Source organism: Mustelus asterias, chromosome 10 (assembly GCF_964213995.1).
Source record: "Mustelus asterias chromosome 10, sMusAst1.hap1.1, whole genome shotgun sequence".
In the NCBI taxonomy this organism is placed as follows: Eukaryota; Metazoa; Chordata; class Chondrichthyes; order Carcharhiniformes; family Triakidae; genus Mustelus; species Mustelus asterias.
This window is the reverse complement of record NC_135810.1, coordinates 76,511,741-76,529,606: the sequence shown is the minus strand read 5'-3', so window position 1 is coordinate 76,529,606 and position 17,866 is coordinate 76,511,741. Positions and strand designations below refer to the sequence as shown.

Below are 17,866 nucleotides of genomic sequence, written 5' to 3'. Positions count from 1 at the left end.
GGTCACTGTTCTCCTGAAGGCTGGGTAGTTTGCTGCGGACAATAGTCTGTTTGAGGTTGCGCGGTTGTTTGAAGGCAAGAAGTGGGGGTGTGGGGATGGCCTTGGCGAGATGTTCGTCTTCATCAATGACATGTTGAAGGCTCCGGAGGAGATGCCGTAGCTTCTCCGCTCCGGGGAAGTACTGGATGACGAAGGGTACTCTGTCCACCGTGTCCCGTGTTTGTCTTCTGAGGAGGTAGGTGCGGTTTTTCGCTGTGGCGCGTCGGAACTGTTGATCGACGAGTTGAGCGCCATATCCTGTTCTTATGAGGGCATCTTTCAGCGTCTGGAGGTGTCTGTTGCGATCCTCCTCATCCGAGCAGATCCTGTGTATTCGGAGGGCTTGTCACGGGCATTCAGCCTCTGATCTTCAGGTAAGCGTTCTCCAAGGTGGCCTTGACGACACACGACAGCGCAGAGTCGCTGAGCAGCAACTGATAGCCAAGTTCCGCACACATGAGGACAGCCTAAACCGGGATGTTGGATTTATGTCACATTATCAGTAACCCCCACAGCTTGCCTCCTGGACTTGCAGGCTGTCCTGTCTGGAGACAATACACATCTCTTTAACCTGTGCTTAGTGCTCCCTCCACCCACATTGTCTGTATCTTTAAGACCTGGCTGGTTGTAGGGATTCGCATTCTAATCACGATTCTGTAACTTGATTTTGTGTCTCTGTGCACTGTTTGAGAGCACATTTCCACTCCATCTGACGAAGGAGCAGCGCTCCGAAAGCTTATGGTATTTGCTACCAAATAAACCTGTTGGACTTTAACCTGGTGTTGTTAAAACTCTTACTGTGTTCACCCCAGTCCAACGCCGACATCTCCACATCATGATCCACAACGTAACAGCACAGAAACCAATGGGGTGAAACTCAGCTTTGGTGGGGGCAAACACACAAGCCAGCCTCCCATCCATTGACTCTGTCTACCCTTCCCGCTGCCTTGGCAAAGCAGCCAGCATATTTAAGGACCCCATGCAAACCAGACATTCTCTCTTCCACCTTCCTTCGTCAGGAAAAAGGTACAAAAGTTTGAGGTCACGTACCAATCGACTCAAGAACAGCTTCTTCCCTGCTGCCATCAGACTTTTGAATGGACCTTTCTCTACACCCTAGCTATGACTGTAACACTACATTCTGCACTCTCTCATTTCCTTCTCTATGAACGGTATGCTTTGTCTGAATAGTGCGCAAGAAACAATACTTTTCACTAATACATGTGACAATAATAAATCAAATCAAAAAAAATCAAATCAAAACAGTGGGCAGCAGTGAATTGAGGTCTGTGGAAAGGATGTTCGGACAAGTGGATAACACACGACTGAGTCGTGCCTTCATGTTTTGTTCCCCTGATTAAGTGAATAGAAACATAGAAAAACTACAGCACAATACAGGCCCTTCAGCCCACAAAGTTGTGCCAAACATGTCCCTTCCTTAGCGATTACTATGCTTATCTATAACCCTCTATCTTACTAAGTTCCATGTACTTATCTAAAAGTCTCTTAAAAGACCCTATCAAATCCGCCTCCACCACCGTTGCTGGCAGCCCATTCCATGCACCCACCACTCTCTGAGTGAAAAACCTACCCCTGACATCTCCTCTGTACCTACTCCCCAGCACCTTAAACCCGTGTCCTCCTGTGGCAACCATTTCAGCCCTAGGAAAAAGCCTCTGACTGTCCACTCGATCAATACCTCTCACCATCTTATACACCTCTATCAGATCACCCCTCATCCTTCGTCTCTCCAAGGAGAAAAGGCCGAGCTCACGCAACCTATCCTCATAAGGCATGCTCCCCAACCCAGGCAACATCCTTGTAAATCTCCTCTGCACCCTTTCTATGGCTTCCACATCCTTCCTGTAATGAGGCGACCAGAACTGAGCACAGTACTCCAAGTGGGGTCTGACCAGGGTCCTATATAGCTGCAACATTTTCTCACAACTCCTAAACTCAATTCCTCGATCGATGAAGGCCAATACACCATACGCCTTCTTAACCACAGCCTCAACCTGCACAGCTGCTTTGAGCGTCCTATGAACTCGGACCCCAAGATCCTTCTGATCTTCCACACTGCCAAGAGTCCTACCATTAATATTATATTCTGCCATCCTATCTGACCTGCCAAAATGAACCACCTCACACTTATCTGGGTTAAACTCCATCTGCCACTTCTCTGCCCAGTCTTGCATCCTATCAATGTCTCGCCGCAACTTCTGACATCCCTCCACACTATCCACAACACCTCCAACCTTTGTGTCATCAGCAAACTTACCAACCCATCCTTCCACTTCCTCATCCAGGTCATTTATAAAAATCACAAAGAGTAAGGGCCCCAGAACAGATCCCTGGGGCACTCCACTGGTGACCGACCTCCATTCAGAATATGACCCATCTATAACCATTCTTTGCCTTCTGTGGGCAAGCCAGTTCTGGATCCACAAAGCAATGTCCCCTTGGATCCCATGCCCCCTCACTTTCTCAATAAGCCTTGCATGGGGCACCTTATCAAATGCTTTGCTGAAGGCCATATATACTACATCTACTGCTCTTCCTTCATCAATGTGTTCAGTCACATCCTCAAAAAATTCAACCAGGCTCGTAAGGCATGATCTGCCGTTGACAAAGCCATGCTAACTACTCTTAATCATATTCTACCTCTCCAAATGTTCATAAATCCTGCCTCTCAGGATCTTCTCCCTGAATATGGAGGATTTGAACAAGTCAGTCTGTACCTATATCTATATATTTCAATACTGTTCCCAACACAGACAGCAAGGGCCAGATTTTGCAGTCCCAGTGTGGACCTGCACAGAATTAGATGGGGAAAAGAAATAGCAGCTGGAGCATGGATCCAGAATTCCTACTCCTGTTTCTGGTGTCAACCATTTTCACTGATAGGAGAAATGGGGCAGTCAGGAGTCCACAGGTAGCATGAGAGATCTGGTCACTGTCATTAAGCAGTAACCCTGGGATTTTCAGGAGGTCGGGCAGAGCTTAGAAGGTTGTGTAAACCATGTCAGCACAGTGCAGTCAAAAGGGAATGAGAGACATCCTAAAGGGCAGAAAAATTCTGAAAAGTGCAGAAGTAAGCAAGCTTTGCAGTAAAATGAGCTGGAAAGGCCCAAGTAAGGTGCTGGAGTTACACAAGGAAGCAGTGGGGATAGAGGCACTGCAGACCTCTGTGGCAATTTCGGGCTGTTCAACAATCCGGCAACAGTGGGCATTATGCCATTCAGCCAGGCTCGCAAAAATTCTATCCCAAGGAAGGGATTCTGCCGCGGAAAACAATCCCTTACACCTGCAGGCAATCAAGGCAGTGCAGTGACAGTATTGCACAACACAAGGAAGGACCCCCAGGTAGCAAGCAGGCAAACTTCAAGAGCCAAGGCAATAGAGGGGGCCCTGAGAATACCCAGAGCACAGGGTCTACTTGCAACAGCATTACCACATATGTGGCATTTCTCAGTCTGTTGCTCACTGCTGCATTCACACCATTACAGAAGCCCTATTTTTCAAGGGTAGCTGTTTTATCAGTTTCCTAATGGATGCGTCCTCACAATTGCCGAGGACAATGATTTTGCTGCAACAGTCAGACCACCCCAGTGCATGGGGTGATAACTGCACACGTTTATAATCAAGGCACCAGCGGACAGGTCTCCTGCTGATGAAAATCCCATCGGCCTGCACTGTCAGGTTGGATTTGGGATCGCAATATCAGGAAATTTCCCAGCTCCCCACTCCTGCCTCCAACATGAAAATCTGGCCCCAGAAGAACTTCCTGTCCTCAGTTATGTCATCAGATTTCATTTACACTTCAACAACAACACCGCAAATTATTTTAATTTCCAAGACCATTGTCCAGGTGGGCACATAAATTTAGTCACAACAATAATTAATCTTTCAGCATATCCATAATTATCATTCATTAAATTCCTTTTACACGAGCCAACATAATGGTCTGTTTTTAAATCTGCAGATTCTTTTTGTTATTCTTGTTAATGACAATAATAATAGATTTATAAAGCAATATAATTATAACTGCTTGCCCAGCTTATTCAGTATTCAAAAAGAAAAATCAGGTACAGTGGTTTCCTTCTGTGGTTTTAACAGCAATTGGATTGATAAAGGTCAGTTTATCGTGGTAATTTTGGAAATATTTAGGCAGTGACAAGTTCCATAAGGCTTGCAGCAAAATACTTCAAGCACAAAAAGATCTTACACCCATCTGCTGCACTGAATTTGTGGCACAAAATGTTCGTCTCCACATTGGTTATCTTGCTACTCTATACCATATCTGTCAAGCTGTTTGACTTTGTCATTTATTTGTGACCAAACAGCACAGGCATTACTTTCTGCAAAACCAAGAAATAAGATGGCAGAGCATGGTGTTAACACAGTTACCAATCAGACTTAGTGTCCATTAATGTGAATGAAAGCACTTGATCAATTATCAGATGTCCAGAGATGTTGATCACAAAAAAAATGTGTTCGAAATATGATAGAGTAACTAGTTCTCCCCAAGTTAAAAAGCGCCAATTATTTCAAAAGATTTCTATTTGCAGCTTATGCTAAAGAGTTCAAAATTACTTGGGAATAGTTCCCCTTGGATGTCCTGGGAATCTTTTAGAGCTTGGCTTTGCACCAGACTGCAGTAATACTGCAATGAGTGTGAAGGGCAAATGATGTGCGACCCCATATTTATAAACCTATATTACATGGTAGAGTTTGTGCTGATTCAAAGCTAAAAATGCTGTGCAACAGCATGTTTATTATTACAGACTATGAGATTAATGTTTTTAAAAAAGGTTGAACTGAAAATGCTGCATTCACTCAGCAGGTCACACAGCATGTGTGTGGAGAGGAAGGTCGGGTTAACATGTCAGGTCAATGACCTTTCGTCAGAACGCTGCAGTATTTTGGGTTTTATTCGAAAATGCTTAACCCATTAAAAAAAAACAATGCACTGGTTGGTTATTAATCGAAAGATCACAGATTCATTTAAGATGGAACATTAAACAAAGACTTTTCAACAAGCGTTATCTGTGTCCTCTGAATTGCTTGTACACCACCACAAGATCATTTTCAGGACTAAGTACAACCCTCAAAGGCTTTAAAGGTTAAAGGTTAACATCCACTCAAAAACCAAAGGGCAAGAACAAATTACTTATAAAACAGAAACAACTGACGATTCAGTGACTGTATAAATTAACTAGATTTTTAATTCTTCATATATTTTCACATATGTATTCGAGGGAAAACAAAATGAATTGTTTAATATAATTGTAACCTGAGTAAATATTATCCTGGGTGTGACACATTCTGCTTTGATACATGGGGGAAAAGAGATATGAATTAGGTTGTAATCATGTCAATCTGCCATTTCTACAAAGCAAGTGTCTCCAAATTTTAGTTGAATGCCAATTTACCCCACCCAGACTCTGTTGTGCATCAGGCAGAGCTGCTTCAAACATGTGAACTCAGCCGCGAGCAGAGGCACCCATCTCACTTTTCATCATTGGCCAACACATGAAACCCACCTGGGGATCCTGCTTCAGCTGCTTCAGCAATTGCTCTGTGCTCCGTTTTGTGATTCTTTTCCTTGGTGACCTCAAGATGTGGAACCCTTTTAGATTTCCAACCTGCATCATCACAAAGAAAGAAGAGATTATGGAACGTATTGAACCACAATGTCGATTACCACAAGTGTCATTACAACACAATTGATACCAACTTGCTTAACCTCTGCCAAACATTTAAGGCACTCCACTGAGGATGCCTCAGACCATGCTGTCAATACTACTATAAGTGAAACTTTAGCCTTGTTTAAGTCCACTTGGAGCTCACTAAACATCGTGGGGCGACAAGTTTCACCACAATGTGCTGATGGTGGGGGTTGGGGGTGTGGCGTTGGGAGGGATCAGGAACTTTCCTTATTGAAAACCAAGGCTCTGGGGGTCAGGTCTGATGAGCATCGGCATTGGGTAAGATACAGTACTGACTTCACTCAATTCTTTCTTAACTCATTAGGGTTGGAATTGGTGTGCATAAAAGTGGACGCAAAGTGGACCAATTTAGCTGTGGGATGGCATATGTCCAACTTGCTGTTCAATTTCCAAATTTTTGGAACCCACTTTTTAGGTAATAGAAAGTCAGGAGGTCTCCATTGAATAAGTCAATTAGGGACTTAACACATATTAAAGGGCTCCTTTCACAAATTGGCATCTGAACAGAGAAGGTATTGTGACTGCCCAACTCTGGATTCCACAGCTACACCACAGAGGCTAACCAAAGGCAAATCTTTGAATTAGATTTTCAAAAAACACATTTTTATGGTGATAAGAGGTGTTCTTGTGATGCAATGGGTAGCAGCCCTGCCTCTGAGCCAGAACATCTGGGTGCAAGTCCATCCCAGGACTTCATGGCCAAGGACGAGGTGTTCATAACATAGCCAAACATGGCGGAGCATCAACTCATAAATCCTTCCCACGTCAGGCAGTAAAAATAGAGGGATTCCTGGTGAGCCATGGGATGGAAAGATATTGGAACCTCTACCATCACTAACCATAGTTCCAGGCTACAATATGCATGTTAAAGTCTATGTTGCCACAGCAACTTGGACACCTTGGGGGACTGATTAGTTCAGTTAGCTGGACAGATGGTCTGGATCAGTTTGATGCCAACAGCACCGGCTTCAATTTGGGATTCAGGACCTGCCTCTGTGCCCTATCTATGTTGGAGGTCATGATGCTGTGGGGGGGGGTCAGGTCTGCTTTTGAGTAGGGAACTTAAGAAGAAGAGGGAGGAGGAGCTTCAGGACCATTCCCTCAACTCCATAGGAGTTCTGATCACTTCCCACCCCACACCAGCCCTGTAGCTTCTTCTAGTCCTTATCCTGTGATTAGCCGAGCACCAATGGCAGTGAGTCAGGCAGACCGAAATTGGTTCCTCTTAGTCATACCTCCATAAACAGTTCAGCCTGAATATGCAGATGAGGTTCAAAGACCAATTTCTAATGCTCCTCGGGTCTTTTACTTCAGGCAAGTCTGAATATCAAAGCAAGACCAGACCAATTTCTACTGCATCATCTTTTAATAGTGCAGTCAGATCATATATGTATTGATTATTGTGCTATTTCAGTTGTGATAATATATTTTAATATTGTTGTAACCATGAGCAACATTAACATTTCATTGTAGCAAGAAAAGACTCAGGTATGGCAGATTTAATTAAGAAAATTGTTTGCTATTTGTACCATGTAACCTTTAATTAATTGTAGGGCATATAACTGAGTGCAGGATAGCAACATCTGAGGTTGTCATATTACAATTCTTTTGTTTATAAAAGACAAGGTTCCCTATCCATTTCAACATGCATTTACTGTTTCTACTATGATGATATAATTTTAAGAAATTCAATAAAAATATGTTCTTCAACAACCTGTCAGTTTGTCATACTTAGAAAAAACTTTTTGCTAATAATGCTGAGGTCACCACAATACTAAATGGGATATGCTTCTTAAATAATTCACTGAGATTAACAACTTGCTGGTTAAAGGCCACCCTTATTTACAACCCAACATTTTTTTTAAAGTGTAGTTATGTTACTATCTAATGATGAGGTGTAGTTGATTTGGACAGAAAATGTGGTTCCTAGAGTAATGGCAACTGCATCATTAACTTTTTAAAAGGCTCCCCTAACCCTTCTTTCATTAATGACTTGCTTAACAGTTTAAGTCTACTTTTAATTATCGCAGCCTGTCTTTTAAAGATCAAATTTCTCAATCTAAATTTTACTGAGTTCCTTTTTATGGTCTCAATTGTCACTGTAAATGTCATCACTTTATACCTTCACTGAAGCAGTGACAAGCCCACTCTTATCCCTGGCTTTATCTCCTTTTCCATCCTTTATTGTACTACAAAGATCCCTTTTTCATAGTTTACAGCTGTATCCGCTTTCCACACGTGGCAAATGATTGCCTCCATAGAGGTATTTTCTGTTTCAATCTTGCATTTTCCCAAGGGGGAACAAAAGGGACAAGCTTTCTGGAGTTGGTTTCACTGAGAAAATTGTTCAGAATTGCCTCATTCCTCAGCAGATTAACGAATGCATACAATCCCAGCCTAAGTGCTATTGTACAGCACAATTTGGCCATTATACTTTGTCCTTTCCATTTAGAAATCCTCCTTACCAATTAAAGTAATACAGCCTACCAATACCTGCTCCCAATTAAATCTGAGCTGTATTACCTGCCTTGATGCAGCTGGTCACAGATTCCGACCACTTGTATTCATTAGCCCTATTCATCATCAAGGGCTAATGGCAGGAATTCAAGCTTCTGGCTTTATTTCAGGACGCACCAAAATTATTAGCTTTCAGTTTATGGCCCCAATAAGCACTGGATTAAATAGACAGAACTGATTCAAGCTGAGGCATCTCACACTCTTTATAACTTCTCTCATCTCCCCGTCTACATTAAAACATCAGGATACTGCAATCATTGCTATCTTAATCAAAGACTGTGCATAAAACCGGCCCTTAGAATTTTGTCCATGCTACTGTTAGCCTCCTGACCCCTTTCTTTCAAGGGAAGATCAAAACGAGATCAACAGCGTAGATGGCCATTGATCAGTCTATTGTTAAATGGTATATACAATCAGACTCCAACGTCTGTGCTATAGTTTTACAATTTTTTAATCGATTCTTTGGAACAAAATAATCATAATCTTGTAAGTATTGATTTTTTTTTTAAAGGGTGCCCTATAAGATCCCTACTTACGATCTCTCCTACCTGATGGAAGAAATCATAGTTTTTAATCTTCTTTCCGAAGCTCCAGCGAGATTTAATATTTTGCTCTGAGGTAGGCAAAGGGCCCCTCATCTGCATCAGTGGCAGATCAGTGAGTACGCCACAGGGTTAACGAGAACCGTTATCCTTTTCAATGCTGAATACCCGATCAGGAGGTGTCAGCATTTTAAAAATTCAGTGCCAGCTGTGTACTGCTTTGTACTTTGCCGGTACTGAGTTTTTAAAATTGCTGATTCCTCTTGATCAACCTCCCGGACTGAAACAAATGCTAATTGCAATGAGCTATGTGGAGATACACATTGAAAGACCCGCGCCAGTGAAAAAAAACACTACAGGCCAGATGTTAGTAAATCCAAGGAAAGCATAATTTGACACTGTGTATTTTTAAATACTGTGCAAGGCATTTTCCTCATTTTTAAAACTGAATTTATCATGGTCTAAGTATTTGTGGCTACTCCTGCTCCTAATTCATATGTGCGTATATTCCAAACTACACTAATGATTCCTTACAAGGATTGTAAGTAAGAGAATCTTGGGCGAAACTAGTAAGATATTGTTTTAATGATTAGGCTTAATCTGTCTTCCTTTCTGCAACTACAGAATTGCTGAAAATGTTTGCTGCCTCTAAAATGGCAAGCCAGTTAACAATACATTAGTTTACTCACATGGACACTACGATGCATAAAAATTATGTATGATATTTTTGCAATATAATTTCATTTTCATGTTCCTCTTATTTGCGCAGGGTGCAGTTTTTTTCTGAAAAGTATTCCAGTTCTCAACCTCATTCCAAACTAAGTCGTGTGCTTTGAGTTAGTATTTTATCTGATTGGAAGAGAGGAAGATGGTAATATTCGTTGTCCTCCTTTTTCTCTAGTTGCCACGTGAATGTTCCAGGTCGTGACTTGGCAAGCTACAATGAAGGAAGGAGCAAACAGCAAACAGCAGAAGGTGTATCTTGAATCTGAGACACTACAAGACTGGCGACATGTTCACTCCATCTGGCAAAATGCTTGCTTAGTTCTGCCTATTCAGACTCTCCATTTCCATGGCTCTAGAATCTCAAAATGTGGCTAAACTGCACTCTTCACTTGGACATCCATAGACTGAGAGAATGGAGGAAAATATCATTGCTTTGCAAGGTTGCTGAGGTCACTTTCTTCTTCTTGAAGTCTTCTGTTCATTTCTCTGCGGAGTTTGAAAGGAGACGAGGTCAGAAACTATGCCCTACCAGCTGAATCAATTTAGATACTTTCTCCTGAGGCTCCTTTGACCTGCTCGACCTGACGGAGGTGACCCTATGTACCTTGGTACTGAGTCAATACCGAGAAGGTCCAGCTCATTAGAAGTCAAGTAAAGCTGGTTATAAATTCTGAACTGAGTTCCGTGAAATTAAAAATAAGCCCTATCAAAATTATTGTATACTAACAGCAACATCACTCAACCTCTTCCTAAAACTCAATGGTTCTTGCTATTCATGACAAAATTAAGTTTTACTGCGTAAACTAATTTTTATTCCAAATTGATGAAAAACAAGCTAATTTATTAGCATATATCTGACATTTCATATATTATCATATAACTAAAAATCCCAAAGTTCAGTAAATTAAAGGCCATATTTGCTTTAAATAATTTACAAATTTTTGGCTGCAACTGACAACAGACATCACGAGTTTCGAACATACAAATAAATTCTGACGATTATTTATTAGACTTAATTTCCTTACCATATGCTTGGGAAAATAATTGAATCAGTTTATTCTCACCTGCAATGAATTACTATAGGACACCAGATCCACCTGAATTGGCTCCATTTCATATTTCATGGTGTCTCACTTTCCTATCATTGCAAATTTTTAAATTATTCTCAAAGCTTTCTAAACCCCACTGTTTTTATAAAAAGATCTTGTCTGATAATGAAATGCCCTTCTCGATCTTTCTCCTCTCATGGAGATCGAAGTGTTCTGGGTAGTCTCAAACAGCTTCCTTGATGCAAAATACCTCTCAAACAAGCTCCACCTCAATATTCTTCCAATGTTTCACTGCCTGTCACATGCTGATTTTTCAGTCTGTTATTTTGCTGAAGCATTCTTAATAACCCTCTGAGTAATTCCCACAGTTGGATTAACTCTTGGATTAGAAGCATAGAATGGTTACAGCAGAGGAGGAGGCCATTCAGCTGGCCATGTTCATACTGGCTCTCTGCATGAGCAACTCGGCAAGTTCTACTCCCTCACCTTTTCCCCATGGCCCTGCATTATCCTCTCTGGGAGCTTACTCCTTATATTGCTCCCTTATGAAAGATATGATTGAATCTTCTCCACCACTTTCGGGCAGTGTATTAAAGATCCAAATGACTTGCTGTGCAAAAAGGTTTTTCCTCTTTACGCCATTCATAATGTAAAGTTTATTTATTAGTCACAAGTAAGGCTTACATTAACACTGCAATGAAGTTACTGTGAAATTCCCCTAGTATTATTAAAATCATCTTAAATCAGTGGTTCTTTGTTCTTGACCCTTCCTCCAATGGGAGCAGCTTTTTTCTATTGCCACTGTCTCAACTTCCCATGCTTTTAAACAACTCTAAGAAATTCCTCTCAACCTTCTCTTTTCTAAGGGAAACAATGCCACATTAGAATCATAGAATCCCTACAGTGCAGAAGGAGGCCATTTGGCCCACTGAGTCGGCACTGACTCTCCGAAAGAACATCTTACCCAGGCCCACCCCCTCTTGCCTATCCCCGTAACCCCACGCATTTACCTCACTAATCACCCTAACCTACACATCATGGGACACTAACGGACAATTTAGCATGGCCAATCCACCTAACCTGCACATCTTTGCTATGTGGGAGGAAACCAGAACACCCGGAGGAAACCCACGCAGACACGGGGAGAACGTGCAAACTCCACACTGACAGACACTCAAGTTCCGAATCGAACTTGTGTCCCTGGCGCTGTGAGGCAGCAGTGCTAACCACTGTGACACCTTATCCGACCTATCCCAAAACTGGAGTCCCTCATTCCTGGAATCATGAATATTTCCTGTACCCTCTCTGAAGCCTCCATATTCTTCCTAAAGTATGATGTCCAGAATTGGGATGCACTAACCTAATGGATAAATGTGTGCATTCTCTGCTATTTCTTTCCAAAATTCAAATGGTTCAATTACATTGGTCCAAATCTTTCTGGAAAAATTGCAATGAGATTGTCACGCATGATTGTATAAATGTGCGAATTAGCCAGCAAGTTCAGGTGAAGTGGTGTTGTGAATTAACAGAACTTGCTGCATTTACACTACTCCACTGATGGCCTCACACAAAAGCACCATGCCCTCAACCATCCAATTATTTTCATGAACATGATGCATTTGCATATTAAAGTCAAATTAACTTACCGCACAAGCTTAAAGCTCGTACTTAACAGCGTAAGTGCCCTATAGTGACGTGATATATTTTTTAAATTTGTTAATGGAATGTAGGTGATGTTGGTTATGCCAGCATTTGCTGTCTATCCCTAATTGCCTTTGAGAAGTTGGTGGTGAGCTGCCTTCTTGAACTACTGCAATCTATGTGATATAGGTACACTGTAGTGCTGTTAGGAAGGGAGTTCCAGGATTTTGAACCAGCAACACTAAAGAAATGACTATTTTTCCGGGTCAAGATGGTGTGTGACTTGGAAGGGAACTTGCAGGTGGTGGTGTTCCCATGTGTCTGCTGCCCTTGTCCTTCTAGCTGGTAGAGGCAGCGGGTTTGGAAAGCGCTGCCGAAGAAGCCTTGGTGAATTGCTGCAGATAATCTTGTGGCTGGTACACACTGTTGCCACTGTGCATCAGTGCTGGAGGGAGTGGATGTTGAAGGTGGTGGATTGGGTGCCAATCAAGCAGGCTGTTTTGTCTTGGGTGGCATTGAGCTTTTTGAGTGTTGTTGGAGCTGCACTCATCCAGGCAAGTGGAGAATATTCCATTGCACACTAGACCTGTACTTTGTAGATGGTGGACAGGCTTTTGGGGGGGGGGGGGGGTGTCAGGAGGGGAATTACTCTCCACAGAATTCCCAGCCTCTAGCCTGCTCGTGGCCAGAGCATTAATGCAATTATAATGCAATAGAATATTAATGCAATGCCATTCAATTTCTCTGGCTCAGAAGGGGAGCTATTTAAACCACTGACTCTTATTCCTACATCCAGTCATTTCTTAGATTTTATTTTAGAAATCCTTTAACTTTTTCCTTTGTTTTCATTTCTCTCTTCTCTGTTTCTTAACCTAATCATTCTTTCTCTTTCCGTACCTGATTTGACTCTGATTCACACTCATTCTTCATTGTTCCTTTTTCCTCCTTAATCCTCAATTCTCATTAGTTAAGGAGACAGAAGATTGGCCCCTCCATTCACCAACAGCCACGCACATTTCCCTTGCTGCATCATCAATTCGCACTTACAGAGCAGTGAGAGTTTGACCTGAGGCGTGCAGGAAAAGGTCTAACTAGCAGCACATGCCACACGATGCTGTGCAACTTCAAAACATGACTCAATAGCTCAGGATGGAAAGAATAAGTTTGCAACTTTATAATACTGCTGTCACGATGTCACCTTGCACCAAGATTAGTTTTATGCTCTGTTTTCAGTCCAATTAGGCAATGGTTTGTTTACTGCAACTAGAACCCTGACCCTTCTGTCCAAGGAAGAGTTTTGTTCATTTGTGGTTGAAGATAAATTAAAAGCAAGTAAGTTTAAAGAGTACTAAGGACGTTATGCAGCCCTTTTGGGTACTTTGGAAACCCAATTTAATATAAATCTGGAATTACATTCCATATTGCATTATATCCAATCCTGAGTCCTTATATTAACCGTGGGTTACTGTTGGGCAAAGGTGTTCTTATTTGAGTCAACTCACCTATTTCAGCCGAAAAATTGGAATATATTAATTCTCAGAATTGATTAATTCATTAGTTGGTTTTCCATTGTGTAAAAGATGAGATGATAGGGGAGTGCAATTAAATCCAAAAATGGCATTTAATTTAGAAAAAAGTAGCGCATGTTGACAGGGTCAGCACAGAGCACATAAACTATTTTCAAGGAACAATACTGAAAGGAGTTGAGAGAATGAAAAATCTGGTCTTACTGTGTCACCGAAAATTCTTAACCAATGCAGAGAAGCTGCAGCTGAAATTAACAAGGCTATATCAAAAGAACAATACAATATGAGACCATTGGACACTATCTGATTACTGGTCAGACCACAATTAGAGCACTGCATCCAGCTTTACTCTCCCCAGTAAGATGGTAGAAGGGCCTTGGGAGAGGTCCAGAAGTGAGCTACAAGAAACATACCTAATGTAATTAACCTCAGATACTCCCAAATGCTCAAGGAGTTTCATCTACTTCCCTTAGGAGCACACCAGAGGTGACCTGTTAGTGATCTATTAAGTAATTAACAAGCTGGATAAAATCTTTATTACTAGGTTATTCCAATTTAACAGATCAAGGATGACTAGAGGACACCAGCTTAAAATATTTTGGGAATTAGAAAAGACTAAATATTAGCTGGTTTTCTTTTCTCAGAGAGTAATGAACCTCTGGTCTATACTGTCAGCTGACGTGGTGGGTACAGACTCCCTGTATGTCTTCAAGAGGGAGCTGGAAAAGTTTCTGGCTGAAGGTTCATATAGAAAGCAAATGTTTTTATAGTACGACACTTGGTCCGTGCTGTCATCTGGACTGCCTACGAATGCTGGAGAGGAATTTTACAGAGTACTTTAGCCTTATTCATCCTAGAGTTTCATGCTGGGATTTTTTGCCTCTCTCAGGAGATTACATTGCTACAGAGGTAGGTGTGACGTGAGTGGGGAGGTCAATGGATGAAGGAAATGTTTGTCCATGATGTTGTGGGAAAGATTTGATGGGCCAGCTGTTCTTTACTGGTTGATCAATTTTGTATGTTTGTAATCGATGGAGCTGCCCTGAAACATATCCACTTACAGGAATGAAGTTCTGGTGGGTCAGTTGGAGGTTTAAGTTCATTTAAATTAAGAATACACCTCTGTAAGAAGTCACTGGCTGCAATAATCTTCAGAAGGTCCTCAATGGGGATCCTGCAACTTGAGCACAAAATCTGGGCTGACACTCTAGTGGGAGGGTTGCACTGTCAAAGGTGCTGTCTTTCTGATGAGATATTAAACTGAAGACCTGTCTATTCTTTCAGGCGGACCTATATAAATTATCCATGGTATTTAGGGGGCACTCTGCAATGTGTCCTAAAGTGGGCCATATCATTGTGGTTGTAATAGATCTAGGACGACTCAATGTGGCTTTATGTAAAAAAGGCTTTATTGCCAACAGCAGAAATACATATTTACAACAAGGTCTGATCAGATTACAAATGTGACTGCTCTGCTCAACTCCCCGGTTCCAACTGTGAGTCCCTCCTTTACCTATGATATATGTCCACCTGCCGATTGGCTCAGCTTGCCGGCAGGATGATGCATAGGGTCCTCGCTGATCATGTGTCCCTCGGGAAATGCCCCCCTTAAAGGGCCACACTACTGCAGTGGTGTGTTGTGTTCGGTGCATCATGGTAATGCAATGAGTGGGTGGAAAAGGCACAGGAACAGTAAGAAACTTGATCAGACAAGGAAGAATTGGATGAAGGTGAGGAAGAACTGGAAGAAGGAGGGGCAGACAATATCTGGCAGCCAGTGGGACAAGGTTAGTTCCCAACATTATGACAGTGACTGCACTTGAAAAGTACTTAATTGGCTGTAATTGACTCTGGGAGATTCTGGGATGCAGAAGGGCACTATATAAATTCAAGACATTCTTACATTCCATTAGCTCTCCTGAAACCACATCTGGGAATCAACTTATAGGGGTAGTAACATGTGGGTATCTTCTGTAAAGGGAAGTACTAAAGGTCAAGCACTTGGCTGCCAAGAATTTTTAGTTCAAGCTACTGGTTGTAAATAAATTCATCATTTGGGCTGAGAGACTAACCTTGCCCCTCTGGCTGCCAGATATTATCTGCCCTCCTTCTTCCAGTTCTTTCTCACCTTCATCAACTTCTTCCTTGTCTGATCAAGTTTCTTACTGTTCCTGTGCCTCTTCCACCAACTCATTGCATTACCACGATGCACCAAACGCAATACACCACTGCAGTAGTGTGGCCCTTTAAGGGGGGACGTTTCTCAAGGGCCACATGATCAGTGAGGACCCTATGCATCGTCCCGGTGACACGCTGAGCCAATCGGCAGGTGGACATATATCATAGGTCAAGGAGGGACTCACAGTTGAAACCAGGGAGTCGAGCAGATCAGCCACATTTGTAATCTGGTCAGCCCTTGTTGTAAATATATATTTCTTCTGTTGGCAATAAGACCTTTTATACATAAAGCCACATCAAGTCACCCTCGATCTATTACAACCACAATGATATGGCCCACTTTGGGCTACATTGCAGAGTGCCCTCTGAGCATTTTGAATAAGTGTCTCAGGGTGAGCACATCATGGCGCCTCCCATTGGAAAGAATACAGATTTGCACACATTGGCTGGAGAATGATGAAATAATAGCCCTTACTGTTGTGGAAACTCCTGGCTTGTCCTCTGGTGTTGTGATAGTTGCGTGCACTCAGTTCATAATCTCCTGTCCAGGTGGATGGACAACCATGGTTGTAAATCATACAGCTGTATCAGTCTGGCTGTTGGTGTCCATTGAGAGAGTGATGTACTGATCGGATCTGCTAAAGGAGGCATTGGTATCCTGCTTAATGTAGTTGTGCACTGCAGGCTGGGACATGGATGATATCTCATGCAGTAGACTAGAATAGGCCCAAGGGGCAACACCAGCAATGTGTACCATCACTTTCCTGCCTGAACTGACTTTCTCATTATTATTTCTGCCTCTCACGTTGTATGCGGTTCACCTGTTCAGCCTTGGCAAATGTTACTGGGTTGAGTACCTTTTTGAGCCTCTTCAATGACTTTCAACATATTTTTAACTCCATTCTGCCACTACACTTTAATTATTAACTTCTTTTTGAATTTTAACTGTGTGTAACATTATGCTCCCAACAAAGTTTAAAGTTTATTTATTGGTGTCACATGCACATTAACACTGCAATGAAGTTACTGTGAAAAGTGTGGTGCCAGTTGAAGCCTTTGAAAACTGGGACTGGGGGCCACATTTTCATCTAGTGGGACCTATTCTGGAGGTCTTTAAAGATGGTGGGCAGGACTCAATTTGGGGATTCTCACCCCCCATTGCTGTCACTGGCTATTTTCACCACCTCCACTCCCAACCTGGCTGGTTCCACTATGGAGGTAGGCATCTCATATCCACTGTGGAGTCTGGCCAGCTCCTCGAGAATGAGTGGTTCATGCCCTCTCCAAAACATCATGAACCATAGACTGGATTTGGTAACCTTTCAACAGCAATCCTTAAAATGTAATAAGAATGGCAAGTCTTGAAATTCACTTTCAATCACCCATTCCAAAATCTCTTTGAAAGAAACTGCTGCTCTTGTAACTACATAAAAGACAAACCATTAAAGTATCAAAAATAGAAACTTTAATTAATTTCATACCTCTTGTGGCATGATGGGGCATGGAGAGTAGGGGATGATGAGAGACTGTGAGGCATCAGAACTAGGGGGCCTAACCACCCTTTTACAACTGGGACAAACTCCCAGCAAACCTAGACAGGTCTTCTAAGTACATCACTTCAGCACTTGCCCACCTTTAATGCTGCTTCCAGGGTCGATGGGCCCGATTAGATCCCACTTAGGCCTCCCTGGAGCAGAAATAGTGCATGCGAGGGCCATTTAAATGAAGATGGATCTGCCAAGTCAGGAAATTTCCCATACTGAGCTTCCCACCTCAATGGCAAAAATCTGGCCCTGGGTATATATTTCCATTTGAATCTATCTAAAGCCTATAACTATCGGGAAAAAAATAACATTGTAATATTACAGAAAGAACAGAATCAAGCTTATTGGGTGGAACTTTCAAAATCTGCAAAGGCA

General features: G+C 42.2%; 1 protein-coding gene across 1 annotated transcript in view; it reads right to left on the bottom strand.

Moving 5' to 3' along the window:
- The window catches only part of LOC144499693 (PC3-like endoprotease variant B), a 532,138-nt gene that overhangs the window by 324,638 nt on the left and 189,634 nt on the right, over nt 1-17,866 (bottom strand). Inside the window, exon 3 of the mRNA XM_078221972.1 lies at nt 5,583-5,684. Coding sequence (XP_078078098.1) covers nt 5,583-5,684 — 102 coding nt within the window. The remainder of the gene's footprint in view (nt 1-5,582; nt 5,685-17,866) is intronic.